This window comes from Podarcis cretensis, assembly GCF_951804945.1.
Source record: "Podarcis cretensis genome assembly, chromosome: 2".
NCBI lineage: Eukaryota > Metazoa > Chordata > Lepidosauria > Squamata > Lacertidae > Podarcis > Podarcis cretensis.
The window spans coordinates 108,287,196-108,298,539 of NC_137171.1; the positions used below are offsets into that span (position 1 = coordinate 108,287,196).

At 50.1% G+C, this 11,344-nt stretch overlaps 1 protein-coding gene and 1 long non-coding RNA gene across 3 annotated transcripts; one reads left to right on the top strand and one right to left on the bottom strand.

The window, feature by feature from the left end:
* Positions 1–1,808: 1,808 nt before the first annotated feature.
* Positions 1,809–7,338, top strand: LOC307210876 (uncharacterized protein). Of its 2 annotated transcripts, none has more exons than XM_079967058.1 (2): positions 1,809–2,458; positions 3,943–7,338. In XM_079967058.1, the coding sequence occupies exons 1-2, from the start codon at positions 2,201–2,203 to the stop codon at positions 4,978–4,980; spliced, it is 1,296 nt and encodes a 431-aa protein (XP_079823184.1). In that variant the 5' UTR covers positions 1,809–2,200; the 3' UTR covers positions 4,981–7,338. The 2 variants fall into 2 exon arrangements, with proteins under 2 accessions (XP_079823184.1, XP_079823185.1); XM_079967059.1 differs by having other exon boundaries at positions 1,811–2,227.
* A 35-nt stretch (positions 7,339–7,373) lies between these two features.
* On the bottom strand, positions 7,374–10,900 carry LOC307210878. The gene is made up of 2 exons (XR_013836195.1): positions 7,771–10,900; positions 7,374–7,718 (listed from the first exon to the last, which is right to left on the bottom strand). It is a non-coding gene; the product is annotated as an uncharacterized lncRNA (long non-coding RNA).
* Positions 10,901–11,344: the final 444 nt, after the last annotated feature.

Here is an 11,344-nt window from a genome sequence, read left to right on the forward strand (position 1 = left end):
GTGAAATTACATGAGCACCCCCCACTCAGCTCTCTTAGTCTTAATTCCCCTCGTTTACTGACGCACACCCACCAAACCCTAAAGTCAGTTGCCCTGTTGTTATCTTTTCATTCAGCAGCCTAACAGCCCATGGATAGAAGCTGTTCTTTACCCTGTTGGTGTGACTAATCACGCTTCTATATCTTCTGCCCGAGGGCAGGAGATCAAGAAAGTGCTGGCCAGGGTGTGAATCATCCCTGAGAATTTTCCTCACTCTCCTGAGGCAACGTTCTTCCACAACGTCATCCAGCGGATTCACTGGACAGCCCATAATATCTTGTGCTGTATTCACCACCCTCTGTAGGCACTTCCTGTCAGTTGATGTCAAACCAGCATACCACACCGTGATGCCGTATGAAAGGACACTTTCTACTGTGGACCGGTAGAAGGAGATCATCAAATGTTGATTGACATCGTTCTTTCGCAATATTCTGAGGAGATGGAGTCTCTGTTGGGCTTTCTTAACCACTTGGGTTAAGAGAAGTTGACCTGTGGAGAGAATCAATCAACCTCTCGCTAATTTGTAATTTGAGTGGCAGATGCCAAAAATGTATAAGAACCCAGTGGCCCATCTAGTCCAGCACCCGGTTTTCACAGTGGTTCCCCAGATGCCTGTGGGGAACCATCAAGCAGGTTCTGAGCTCAACACTTTCCCTTCTTGTGATTTTCCAGCAACTGGTATTCAGAACCATTGCTGCCTCTGACCTTCTGAGGCAGAGTATGGACCATTGATAGCCCACTCTTCCTGTTAATTTTTCTAATCCTCTTTTGGAGCCATCCAAATTGGTGGCCCTCGCTGCCTCCTGGGGCAATGAGTTCCACAGTTTAACTATGCGCTGTGTGAAGAAGTACTTTATTTTATCTTCCAGCCATAGACATCACAGACTTGTAGACTTGGAAGGGACCCTGAGGATCATCTTAGTCCAGCCCTCAGCTGTCCCTTAGGAGGATCGAACCTGCAACCTGGGAATTATCAGCACCACACACTAACTAGCTGAGCTATCCTGCTACTGGACGTTCAAGAGTTCCAGTGTGATGAGAGAGGGAGAGAAACATTTCTCTCTCCAAGCTTCTATCATGTGTGAGCAGATAGCATCAGGAGTGATGTAAGCAGCCAGAGCCGGAGGCCTCTGGCGTCTTGAACGGAAGGTGGGGAGAAGGAGAGGAGGAATGCAAGGCGCTGTAAGGAGATCGTCGGTGCAAAGGAGACGAGGTGAAAAAGAAGGCACCCTTAATAGTTGTGTGGGAGGTGCAGGAGTCCTGCTGTCTTTCGCATCTGCGCCCTGAGGGACCCCCGTGCGCTTGAGCTCACGTTCAGCTCCTTGGCTTCCTGCTGGCATCTGGTTTGTGAGGCCAGGGTGCCGGACTATAGATGGACCACACTGGCCTGGTCCAGACGCCGGCATTTCAGGATGCTCACATCCCAGCCAGCCCTTGGCCTTCTCCCTCAAGCCACGCGATGGCAGCTGAGCGCAAAGAGAGGCTTGCGTTCACCTTTCCAAAAAGCAGCCGGGCACTCACGCCCCAGCAGCTGCTGCGGGACAATGTCTGCAGGGAGCGCAGAGCCCGGGAAATGAGCGTGGCGCAACAGTCGCCACCGCCGCGTCCCCTCGGAGGAGAAGCAAAGCAAGGCGTCACGGAGCATCGCTGCCAAGGCTGCGCCCACTAGGGGGCTCTGGCATCGCCGGCGCCAGGCTCCTTTCTTTGTCTGGTCGGGTCAGCCTTCCAGCATTGAGTTTCCTGGGTCAGAGGTAGCTGCTGGCGGTGCTGCTGCTGCTGCTGCTGCTGCTGGAAGCGGCCTCCTCCTGCTCCTGCTCGCTCCCGCGCCGCCTCCTCTCCGCCTCTTCCATTGTGGACGCGGAGCCCGCGCTCGGCTGCAGCCGCTCCTGGGGGGGGGCGCGGGTGGGACCCCCGTCTGCGATGCTCCTGCAGGCGCCTTAGGCGAAGCGGGGAGAGGCGAGGCGCACCCGGCGCGGGCAGGATCTGGAGCAGACCTCTCAGCCATCGCGCCCCGAGCCCGGGAGCCCATTGAATTGGCCGCACAAAAGGCGCCCTCTCCGTTTCTGGCCGACGTGGGGCAGGGGGTTTGGGGGTGGGGGTGGGGTCCCGCCGCCGTCGCCGCCGCCACCTTTGCCGATCCCCCACCGCCGCCGCCGCCAGCATGAGCTCTGGCTTCCTTGATCGCAAGGTAGGGATGAGCAAAATCCGCCACCCCACCCCAGAAATTAAAGCAGGGCGACGTGGTGTGTATAGAGGGCCCCCCCGGATCGCTCGGCTCTGCTTCTCGCCTCGCGCCTCCTCGGGCGGCAGCAGCTGCGGGCCGGACAGAGGGGTTGATCCGGACCTCTGGGCTGGAAACCAGCCCCCCACTGCCCGCTCTCCTGCAGCCGCCTCCGGCCTGGCTACCGGCGCACGGACGGTGAGCTGCAGCTCGAAATCGCATGGGGTGGGGGCGGCTGATCTGTTGGGTGGCGGTGGTAGCGGGGAGTCGAGGGGCAAGAGTAGGCCTGAGCATGTGCAGAGTGCGCTTTCGCCACGCATTGCTGGTCGTGTGGCCCTTGGGTCACCCTGGTTCCTGCTCAGCCGCGCGCAAAATACAGGCAAACGGTGGAATTGTTGCGGGTGGCAAGCCTGCCTGCGGTTTGAGTTTGGAAGATGACACGCACGTGCGAGGGGCGGTGTGTGTGTTTATAAATGGCTTCAACTTTCACAAACAATGATGCTGTTTGCGTTTATTTTGTGCTGAGGAGTCTCTTCCCCGATAACAGATGGCAGCATATGGAGGGGCCCCGAGTAACGCATCCCCCCCCCCTCTCTCTCTCTCTCTCTCTCCTGTGTTTGGGATTAGAGGACTTGGAGAAGGCTGCCGGCATCTCCTGAGACATTAACTGCTTTGGGGAAAGGTTGAGGAATAATGCAAATGATGGTTGGTAGTGGAAGATCGCTCTGTGGAGCTAAGGGCAGGCTAAGCCTTTTCTCCTATTAAGGGCCACCCAAGATTCCAAAATCAAAATGTCACGAATAAGGCTGGCTCTGGAAGTGCGGCGTTTAGCTTAAAGCCGAATTCAGAAGCTGGCAGCCTGGGAGCTGTGTCCTGCCTCTTTCCCCAAGCTGCCTCCAGGGTCTGCTGCTTCCGCTGGCTGTCATCCCCTTCTCTCTTCAGAGATCAGCAAGGCAGAGCGTGCAACACCGAAATTCACCCTGAGTCCTTTGTGCCATTGCAGTCAACTCCACTGTATGGAGTAATCCCGCTAGGCTAGGCAGTTGGGTCAGAAGTGCCGAGTGATGCTGGCATGCAATGGTTTTGGTTTGCAGAGCACCCCGATTCGTGTGCCATTTCCAGGAGTTTTCTGAGCCTTTTCAATGGCACAAATGACTTGGGGGTTGGAGGCGGAGGGTTCCAATTTAGCGTGCCTCTCCTTCCTGGCCCTAAGCACTAAAAATTTGCTTTAAAGGAATTCAGAATTCCAAAGGAAGGGAACAGCGAAGCCAGTGCCACAACATGCAGCTTTTCTATACTTCTGTGCAACTGTCCTGTAGCTGTACACAAGGAGTTGGCATACGATGATCTTCAGAACCCGTTTTGGGGTCCTATAGTTTATCTCCTTCACTAAATTCCTGATCTTCCTCCCCCCCGTGAAGTCACTGGCAATTGGCCAAAGTAGGTTTTTGCCCACCTGCAGTTGAGAGTTAGTTCCTGCATTACTCTTTGATTATGCCATATTTTAAGAACTGATGGAGGAAACAAGCCTTAATGCAAATGATACATATAATGTATATTGGAACCACCTGCTCTGGGTTTACATTTGGATTACTGGGGGTGGGATTAACAGGGTTGATGCTTTGCTACTGTGAGCGTTGCCTCCCGTCCTTAAAAGAGCAACACGTTTGGTTTTCTGCTAGGTGAGAGGAAGCGACGCTATGAGCCACATGGAGGAGAACTTCAGCCCCGAGGAGGCTCGGTCGCAGCTGGTGACGAAGCGTAAGCTCCTTAAAATGCTGAGTTTAAGCCCCGGGCGCAGCCAAGCTTATGGAACGGAAGTGCGGGAGAAGAAAATCCCTTCGATGACGTGGCCGGTGAAGCCGGTCCATACCATCAAGAAACGCAAGGTCTTCCTGGTGCATCGGGGGACCCAGACGGAGGAGATCCCCGACATTTGCATCGAGTGCGGGAAGGTCTTCATCCAGAACTCGAGCCTGATCGACCCCTGGCCGGTCCAGCCCGACGACAAGCCCCACAAGTGCTCCGAATGTGGGAAGAGCTTTGCCGTCCGCTCCAGCCTGAACCGGCACCAGCGGATCCACACGGGCGAGAAGCCCTACATCTGCCTCGACTGCGGCAAGCGGTTCAACGACAAGTCCAACCTGACGCAGCACCAGAGGATCCACACGGGCGAGAAGCCCTACGAGTGCATCGACTGCGGCAAGAGCTACAGCCGCAGCTCCCACAAGAAAAAGCACTTGCGGGACTCGGCCGAGGAGCAGCAGCAGCAGCAGGAGCCTTGCGCCCTGCAGGCGGACGGCGCAGACTCGGCCGGCGAGAAGCCCAAGGCGAAGCAGAAGACGGAGGTGCTGAACACCTGCACCGAGTGCCTGCGCAGCTTCAACCACAACGCCGACCTCATCAAGCACATGCGCATCCACACCGGGGAGAAGCCCTACAAGTGCAACATCTGCGAGAAGAGCTTCAACGTCAGCTCCAACCTCTTCCGGCACCAGCGGATCCACACGGGCGAGAAGCCCTACGTGTGCTCCGAGTGTGGGAATTGCTTCACCGACAAGTCCACCCTGGTGCAGCACCACCGCATCCACACCGGCGAGAAGCCCTACGCCTGCCGCTTCTGCGGCAAGTGCTTCAGCCACAGCTCCCACCACAAGAGACACGAGAAGATCCACAACAGAGAGAACCCCTTGTTTGCCTACCCCATCCCGCTCTTTTAACAGGGTCGCTCTCGCAGCTGGAGCGGGTAGATAGGGAACTCTGTGCCTCGGGAAGCTGAACTAGTGGGTTTTTGTTGTTGTTCGAAGAAAGAGCGCAGGAGCCGTCTTAAAAGATTGCGCCAGTCTGGCTTCAAACGCCATCGCAAGGTTTGCCGCTCGTGGCAGCTACTGGATATCAATGCCTTAGTCTATAGGATCTTTGGTAAGACCCGTATGTGGTTATAGGCTACAATGAACGCTCAAAATCTGGTTGGCTCCATTGTGAACGTCAATAATCCCAGATAAATTTTGTGCTTTTCTGAAAACATCCCCGCTTTGGGGATATAAACCGTTGAAGAGCAGGCAGATTTATGTGGCTGTCGGCACTAGCGGCTGTTCTGTCGGGCTGTCAGAAAATGCACTGGGTCGTCAACGTTCAGTATCAACAAACAGGAATATTGTGAGTTCTTAGGAATATTGTATGTGACACTCCTGCAGCCCTTGCTAGTGTGCCTTCAAGATGTTTTGAGTGACTCGCGTGGAAGCTGTCCGAAAACATCTGGAGGGCAGCACGTTGGCAAAGTCTGTGTTTTAGTTTTATTAAAGGCACTGTAGGACTATTTATTGATATCCAGTAACTGTGAGCGAACCTTCAGGTGGTTTTGTTGCTTTGGCTCACTGGGCCGAAAGCTTTCGTTTTTGCGGCTCTTCTAACTACCTACACAAACCAGGCCGCAGGTCCTTTTGAAGAGAAGACTCCTAGTCTCTATGCAAAGACTCTTTGAGTGATGGAGAATCTGCCCTTAGGAAGGTAATGCTGGTCGCAAATTAACCTCAGTAGCCTTTTGCTTCAGGGCTTCACTTTCCCAGCCACTGGATCACACTGTATTTTTGTCCACTGAGTCAGGAAGGCCCAAAAGTTGGTAGGAATCACATAGCTTTCTACAGAGGATCCATTTTACAGTTGACTCTTTGGTAAGCTTGAATAGGTTTGAAGTTCTCTTGAGGCCTCTGTAACAAGGCACATTTTCCAGGCCTCGGGGGTTTTTCCCTGCCCTTTGCTGCTCATTCTCCACAGTGTGGCTGCGACAAATGGACATCTGGCGGCAGAAGAGCTACGTTATAGGAAGACAAATTTGTGCTGTGGCACTTTAAGAGACTAAGCGGTTTGTTGTGGCCTGCTACTAAGGCAGCAGACACCATCGGAGGCTCACACAGTGGGCTGTAAAAGGTGGAGGTGGTGTGTTTATCTGTGTGTGTTTTTTTGCATGTGTATGTATATATTATATTTATATATATTATATAGGTACACAGGCACATGCACACACAAGTTGAAAAACCAAATTAAGCAAGGAGAGGACTGAAAGTAGCGCAACGTGCTCAGATTAGTGGACCACTGAAAGGTATGAACGCAACACCGAATGAAAGGGAAGGCCGTCTTGCTTCCTTAGAGAGCTAGCCGCCTATAATCCTTATTCAAGCCCTGAGAAATCTCAAATCAGGTTTGTTGACGGATTCCAGGTCCTGTTTGGTTTTAGTGTATCGCAGCCCGACGGACAGAGATGGAGGGGTCCAGGACGGCTGCAGTAGTCACCCCATTGGTTTCCCTGTATGTTCCCATTTTGTCATGTCCCGAACGGTGTTCCCGCCTGTTCTGATCCAGCCAGTGGTCTCCCGCTCCCCCTACCCAGGTGGGAGAAGAAATTATTTGAATCTCAGCTCATCCATGGACCAAGTGGGCAGAGTCGCCACCTCTGTGCCTCTGCTCCTCCTCTGTTTTAAAAGGAAAGGAAAACGAAACACACAAAAGTTGAGAATTTAGGGAATCTCCTTCAACTGGGTAGTTGCGATGGCTAACTATCGAGAAGAAAGGCAAATGTCACGATCCGCCCTGCGCTTTAAAGAGAAAGTGGGGCTGTCAAATCTAGATCTAACAGAGGTAGCCTGATGCGAAACTGTAAAAGTAACACAAGGGGGAAAGTTTGGAATTAGCTGTCCATAGAAGACTGTTTGCTATATCCAAGTAATTTTTGTGGTTAGCTTTTATCCTTTCTGTAGGTGAACCTTTATGAAAATGTTTGTTATTTAATCGAGTGTCTGATAGGAAACCTAACCTTTGACCTATTGTAGCAGTTGATTCTACAGGTTAATTAAACACTTTGTACAATTGGTGCTTTTTTTTGCCATCCTGAATGAGATGGAGAAGGGACAGTTGTCGATGTGTCCCCAAAATACAGGGAAAAACAAAAACAAGTCAGCATTTCTCAATCACCCATAAGTGCTGCATTCTGTCTGAATCCATTATTTGTTTCTGCTGTATGCGTTTTTGTATCCCAGAAGGCAAACTCTTGGTTAATATAGAGGCGTTTAGAAAATCCCCACTATTATTTGTAGAGGGTTTTTTTTGTGGGGGGTGTGTGTGTGTGTATGTCCATTCTAAGAAGAGCCCTGCTGAATCAGACCAATGGCTTCTCTAGTCCAGCATCCTGTTCTCAGATTGGCCAACCCAGACGTCTATGAGAAGCCTATGAGAATCAGGGCCTGAGCATAATAACTCTTCACCACCTGGGATTCCCGGCATACTGCCTCTGACAGAGCAGGGAGAAAAAGGTAGGAGCCAGTGACTAGCAGCCTTAGCAATGAATTTGTCCATTAGTTAACTCTGTGCTGTGTTTTCCATCTGTCCCGAATCTGCCAATATCAGCTTCATTTAATGTCCGTGAGTTCTGGCATCACGAGAGAAGGAGAAACTCCATCCACTTTCTCTGCACCGTGCATCATCTTACAAACTTCTCTCGTGGCTCCTCTTACTCGTCTCTGAAACAGGCTTAGGTTTTGTTAAGTTTTCCTCCATCCTCTTGATCATTTGGGTTTCCGTTTTCTGAGCCTTTTCCAACGCTACAAAATCCTTTTTGAGGCGAGGTGCCCAGAATTGTACACAGTATTCTAAGTGCAGTTGAATACAGTCATACCTCGTGGTGCGTGTTTACTTCCAGGTTCGCCATCCGCGCATGTGCAGAAGCGATCTGCGCGCTTCGTGCACATGCGGAAGCCCTTGATTGCGCCGTGCACATGCGCAGAAGAGGTGCTCTAGTTGTGGACTTTTTGGGGTGCGAATGGCACCCCGAAATGGATTAAGTCCGCAGCTAGAGGTACCACTATAGTCATATTATCATACTGGCAATTTTCTTTTCTTTTCTTTTTTGCAATGATCCGTAGCATGGAATTCATGTTTTTCACAGCTGTCACACACTGGATTGACATCATTGAACTTTCCGCTACGACCCCAAAGTCTCACTCTTGGTCAGTCACTGGCAGTTCAGACCCCATGAGGATTTATATTTAATTTAGACTTGTTGCCCCAATGTATATCACCTGTTTACATCAAATTGCTTTTGTCATTTTGCTGCCCATTCACTCAGCTTGGAGAGATCTTTTCAGAGCTCTTCACCATTAATCTGGTACTACCAGCCGGCTTGGCTACCACATGCCTAACTAAATTATCAACAAGTTAAAAGGCACAGGTACCAATACCAATCCTTGAGAGACTTTCTACGTAATGTTTTTAAAATTCTTTAAAAATTATTTATAGGCCACTCATCTGACTGCGTTGCCCCAGCCACTCTGGGTGGCTCCCAACAAAATATTGAAAACACAATTAAAAAAAACCTTCCCTGTGCAGGGCTGCCTTCAGATGTCTTCTAAAAGTCAGTCAGTCATTTATCTGTTTGACATCTGATGGGAGGATGTTCCACAGGGCAGGCACCACTACCGAGAAGGCCCTCTGCCTGGTTCCCTGTAACTTCACTTCTTGCAATGGGGGAACTGCCAGAAGGCCCTTGGAGGAGGACCTCAGTGTCTGGGCTGAACAATGGGGGTGGAGATGCTCCTTCAGGTATACACGTCCCATTTAGGGCTTTAAAGGTCAGCACAACACTTTTAATTGTGCTCGGAAACGTACATCCTTCACTGGGAGAACTTGCATTTATTCCAATTCTCTGCTTCCTGTTTTCCAACCTGTTACTGATCTCACCAGGGGTCATCATCCTCTTTCCCATGTCTGCTATGCTTACTTGGCGCCAGGAGTCTTTGGTGAGGTACAGCGGTACCTCGAGTTACAAACGCCTCAGGTTACAAACACTTCAGGTTACAAACTCCGCTAACCTGGAAGAGTTACCTCAAGTTGAGAACTTTGCCCCAGGATGAGAACGGAAATCGTGTGCTGGTGGTGCAGCGGCAGCAAGAGGCCCCCATTAGCGAAAGCACTCCTCTAGTTAAGAACAGTTTCAGGTTAAGAATGGACCTCCAGAACAAATTAAGTTGGTAACTAGAGGTACCACTGCACTTTGTCAAAAACTTTTTAAAAGCAAAATGTCAACTAGATCGCTCCTATGCATATGCTTGTTGACTCCATCAAAGAATTCATGTAAGTGCATCATGTAACCCTTGTAGAAGCCATGCTGGTTGTGCTTCAGCAAGACTTGTCCTATATTCTTGGCAGTTTTTTAACAATACTGTCTACCAGTTTTCCTAGGTGTATGGTTATAACCAGCCATTGCACAACTCCCTATTGAAAGTATTTCTCGAAAATAATCCCTGCAGAGTTGTGTTAGTACACGACGCATTTCAGAATCGGCCCACAGTCATCCGTCTATCAAGGTTTCGATTTTGCGTTCACCCAAAAGCTCATTTGCAGGTTACAGCAACTGTGCAAGAGTCCTGATTCAGTCACTCCTTCAGGCTGATCATGGCCACTAAAGTGTAGATGGCTTTCGGTTTTTTAAGGGGTTTAGATAAATTAATGGAGGATAGTTCTGTCAAGGGCTGTTAGCCACTAACTTCCATATACTGAGGTCCTGTAGACCTTGGAGCACCAAACAAGCAGAAGGGTGGCCATAGCTATTGGATGCTATAGTTGTGATTCCTGCATCGCAGGGGGGGGTGGACTACATGACCCTTGGTGTCCCTTCCAACTCTACAATTCTATGATAATGAACTCAATGGGGGCCTCTGGGAGGGGATGATGGCAGAGGAGTGTTGGATTAGATGAGCTTTTCCGTCTGAACCAGCAAAGCAAATCTTTTATGCCAGGCTTCCTCAACCTCGGCCCTCCAGATGTTTTGAGACTACAATTTCCATCATCCCTGACCGCTGGTCCTGCTAGCTAGGGATCATGGGAGTTGTAGGCCAAAAAATCTGGAGGGCTGAGGGTGAAGAAACCTGTTTTATGCTCTTGTGTTCAGCCAAGTGAGGATTGTGGACTGGATTCCCACAAAGTGCAGACCTGGTCTTTCAGAGCTTTTAGTGATGAATATGGGCCAAATATGTTGCCCAGGCTCCCATTATGTTTCATTGCTATTCTGTGCCTGTGTTCCTGCCCACTTTCATCAAGAGTATATTTACCAGAGCACCCTCTGCCCTGTTTCTAAATGCAAGGCTTTCCCCATTTTTTTATGATAGGCACAGCTCAACACACCAAAAATCTCCCCCACCTGCCACTTTATGAATTGGGATGTTGCTCAGACAGGATCTCACAAGTATGCTTTGAGAGGAGGATCTGGTGCTCTGAATTAGGGTGTGTGTGCGTGTGAAATTTCACCCCCTCCACCCATCCTGTTACAGCATTTTATTTAGAGCACAGCAATGTGTATGTGTAATTCACAACCCCCCCTTTTTTAAAAAAATAAATAGGTGATGTGGTGTAACGATTTTAAAGCAAGCCTCGCTGTTGGAAGTGAGTGGAGAGTTCTAATAACTTAATTGACATAGTATCTAAGCATTTCCCTGGTGAATGAAATTTTCATTAAAAAATAAACAAAGGTTTGCTATTGTGCAATCTGCCTTTTTGTACCCGTTTTATCATTTGTGTGTGTGAATCCCTCGGTCAGTCATGTTGTTAATGGTTCACTTCTCCATTTATTTTAAACATGGTTGAAATAGGAAGAATCAACTCCTTTTAAATTCTCGCCTGAGTATGTCATTGTCACTTGCCTTCTTCCTGGAGGTCTGGGTTGTTGTGTTTTTTAAAAAGCTTTACATTTAATTTTGCTGCAGCGGGAGATCAGAGATTGGTCTGCCCACCTCCCTTCTTGCTAGGTCCTTCTGTTTGCTTCCTTTCCCTGTCTGCTTTGGGGCATGGTGGAAGCCCTGATGGCTATAGCAGCAGGACGAAGCAAGAAAACAGGCTGTTCTGGTGGCCTCATCTGCTACACCCGGTGTGGGGAACCTGTGGCCCTCCAGATGTTGCTGGACTACAACGCCCATCATCCCACGCTTGCTGAGGCTAACGGTGCTTGTCATTCAGCTGCATCTGAAGGGCCAGAGGTTCCACACACCTGTAGTATAGCAACACCTCCACATTTGCAAGCCAACAGTTCTTCCAAGG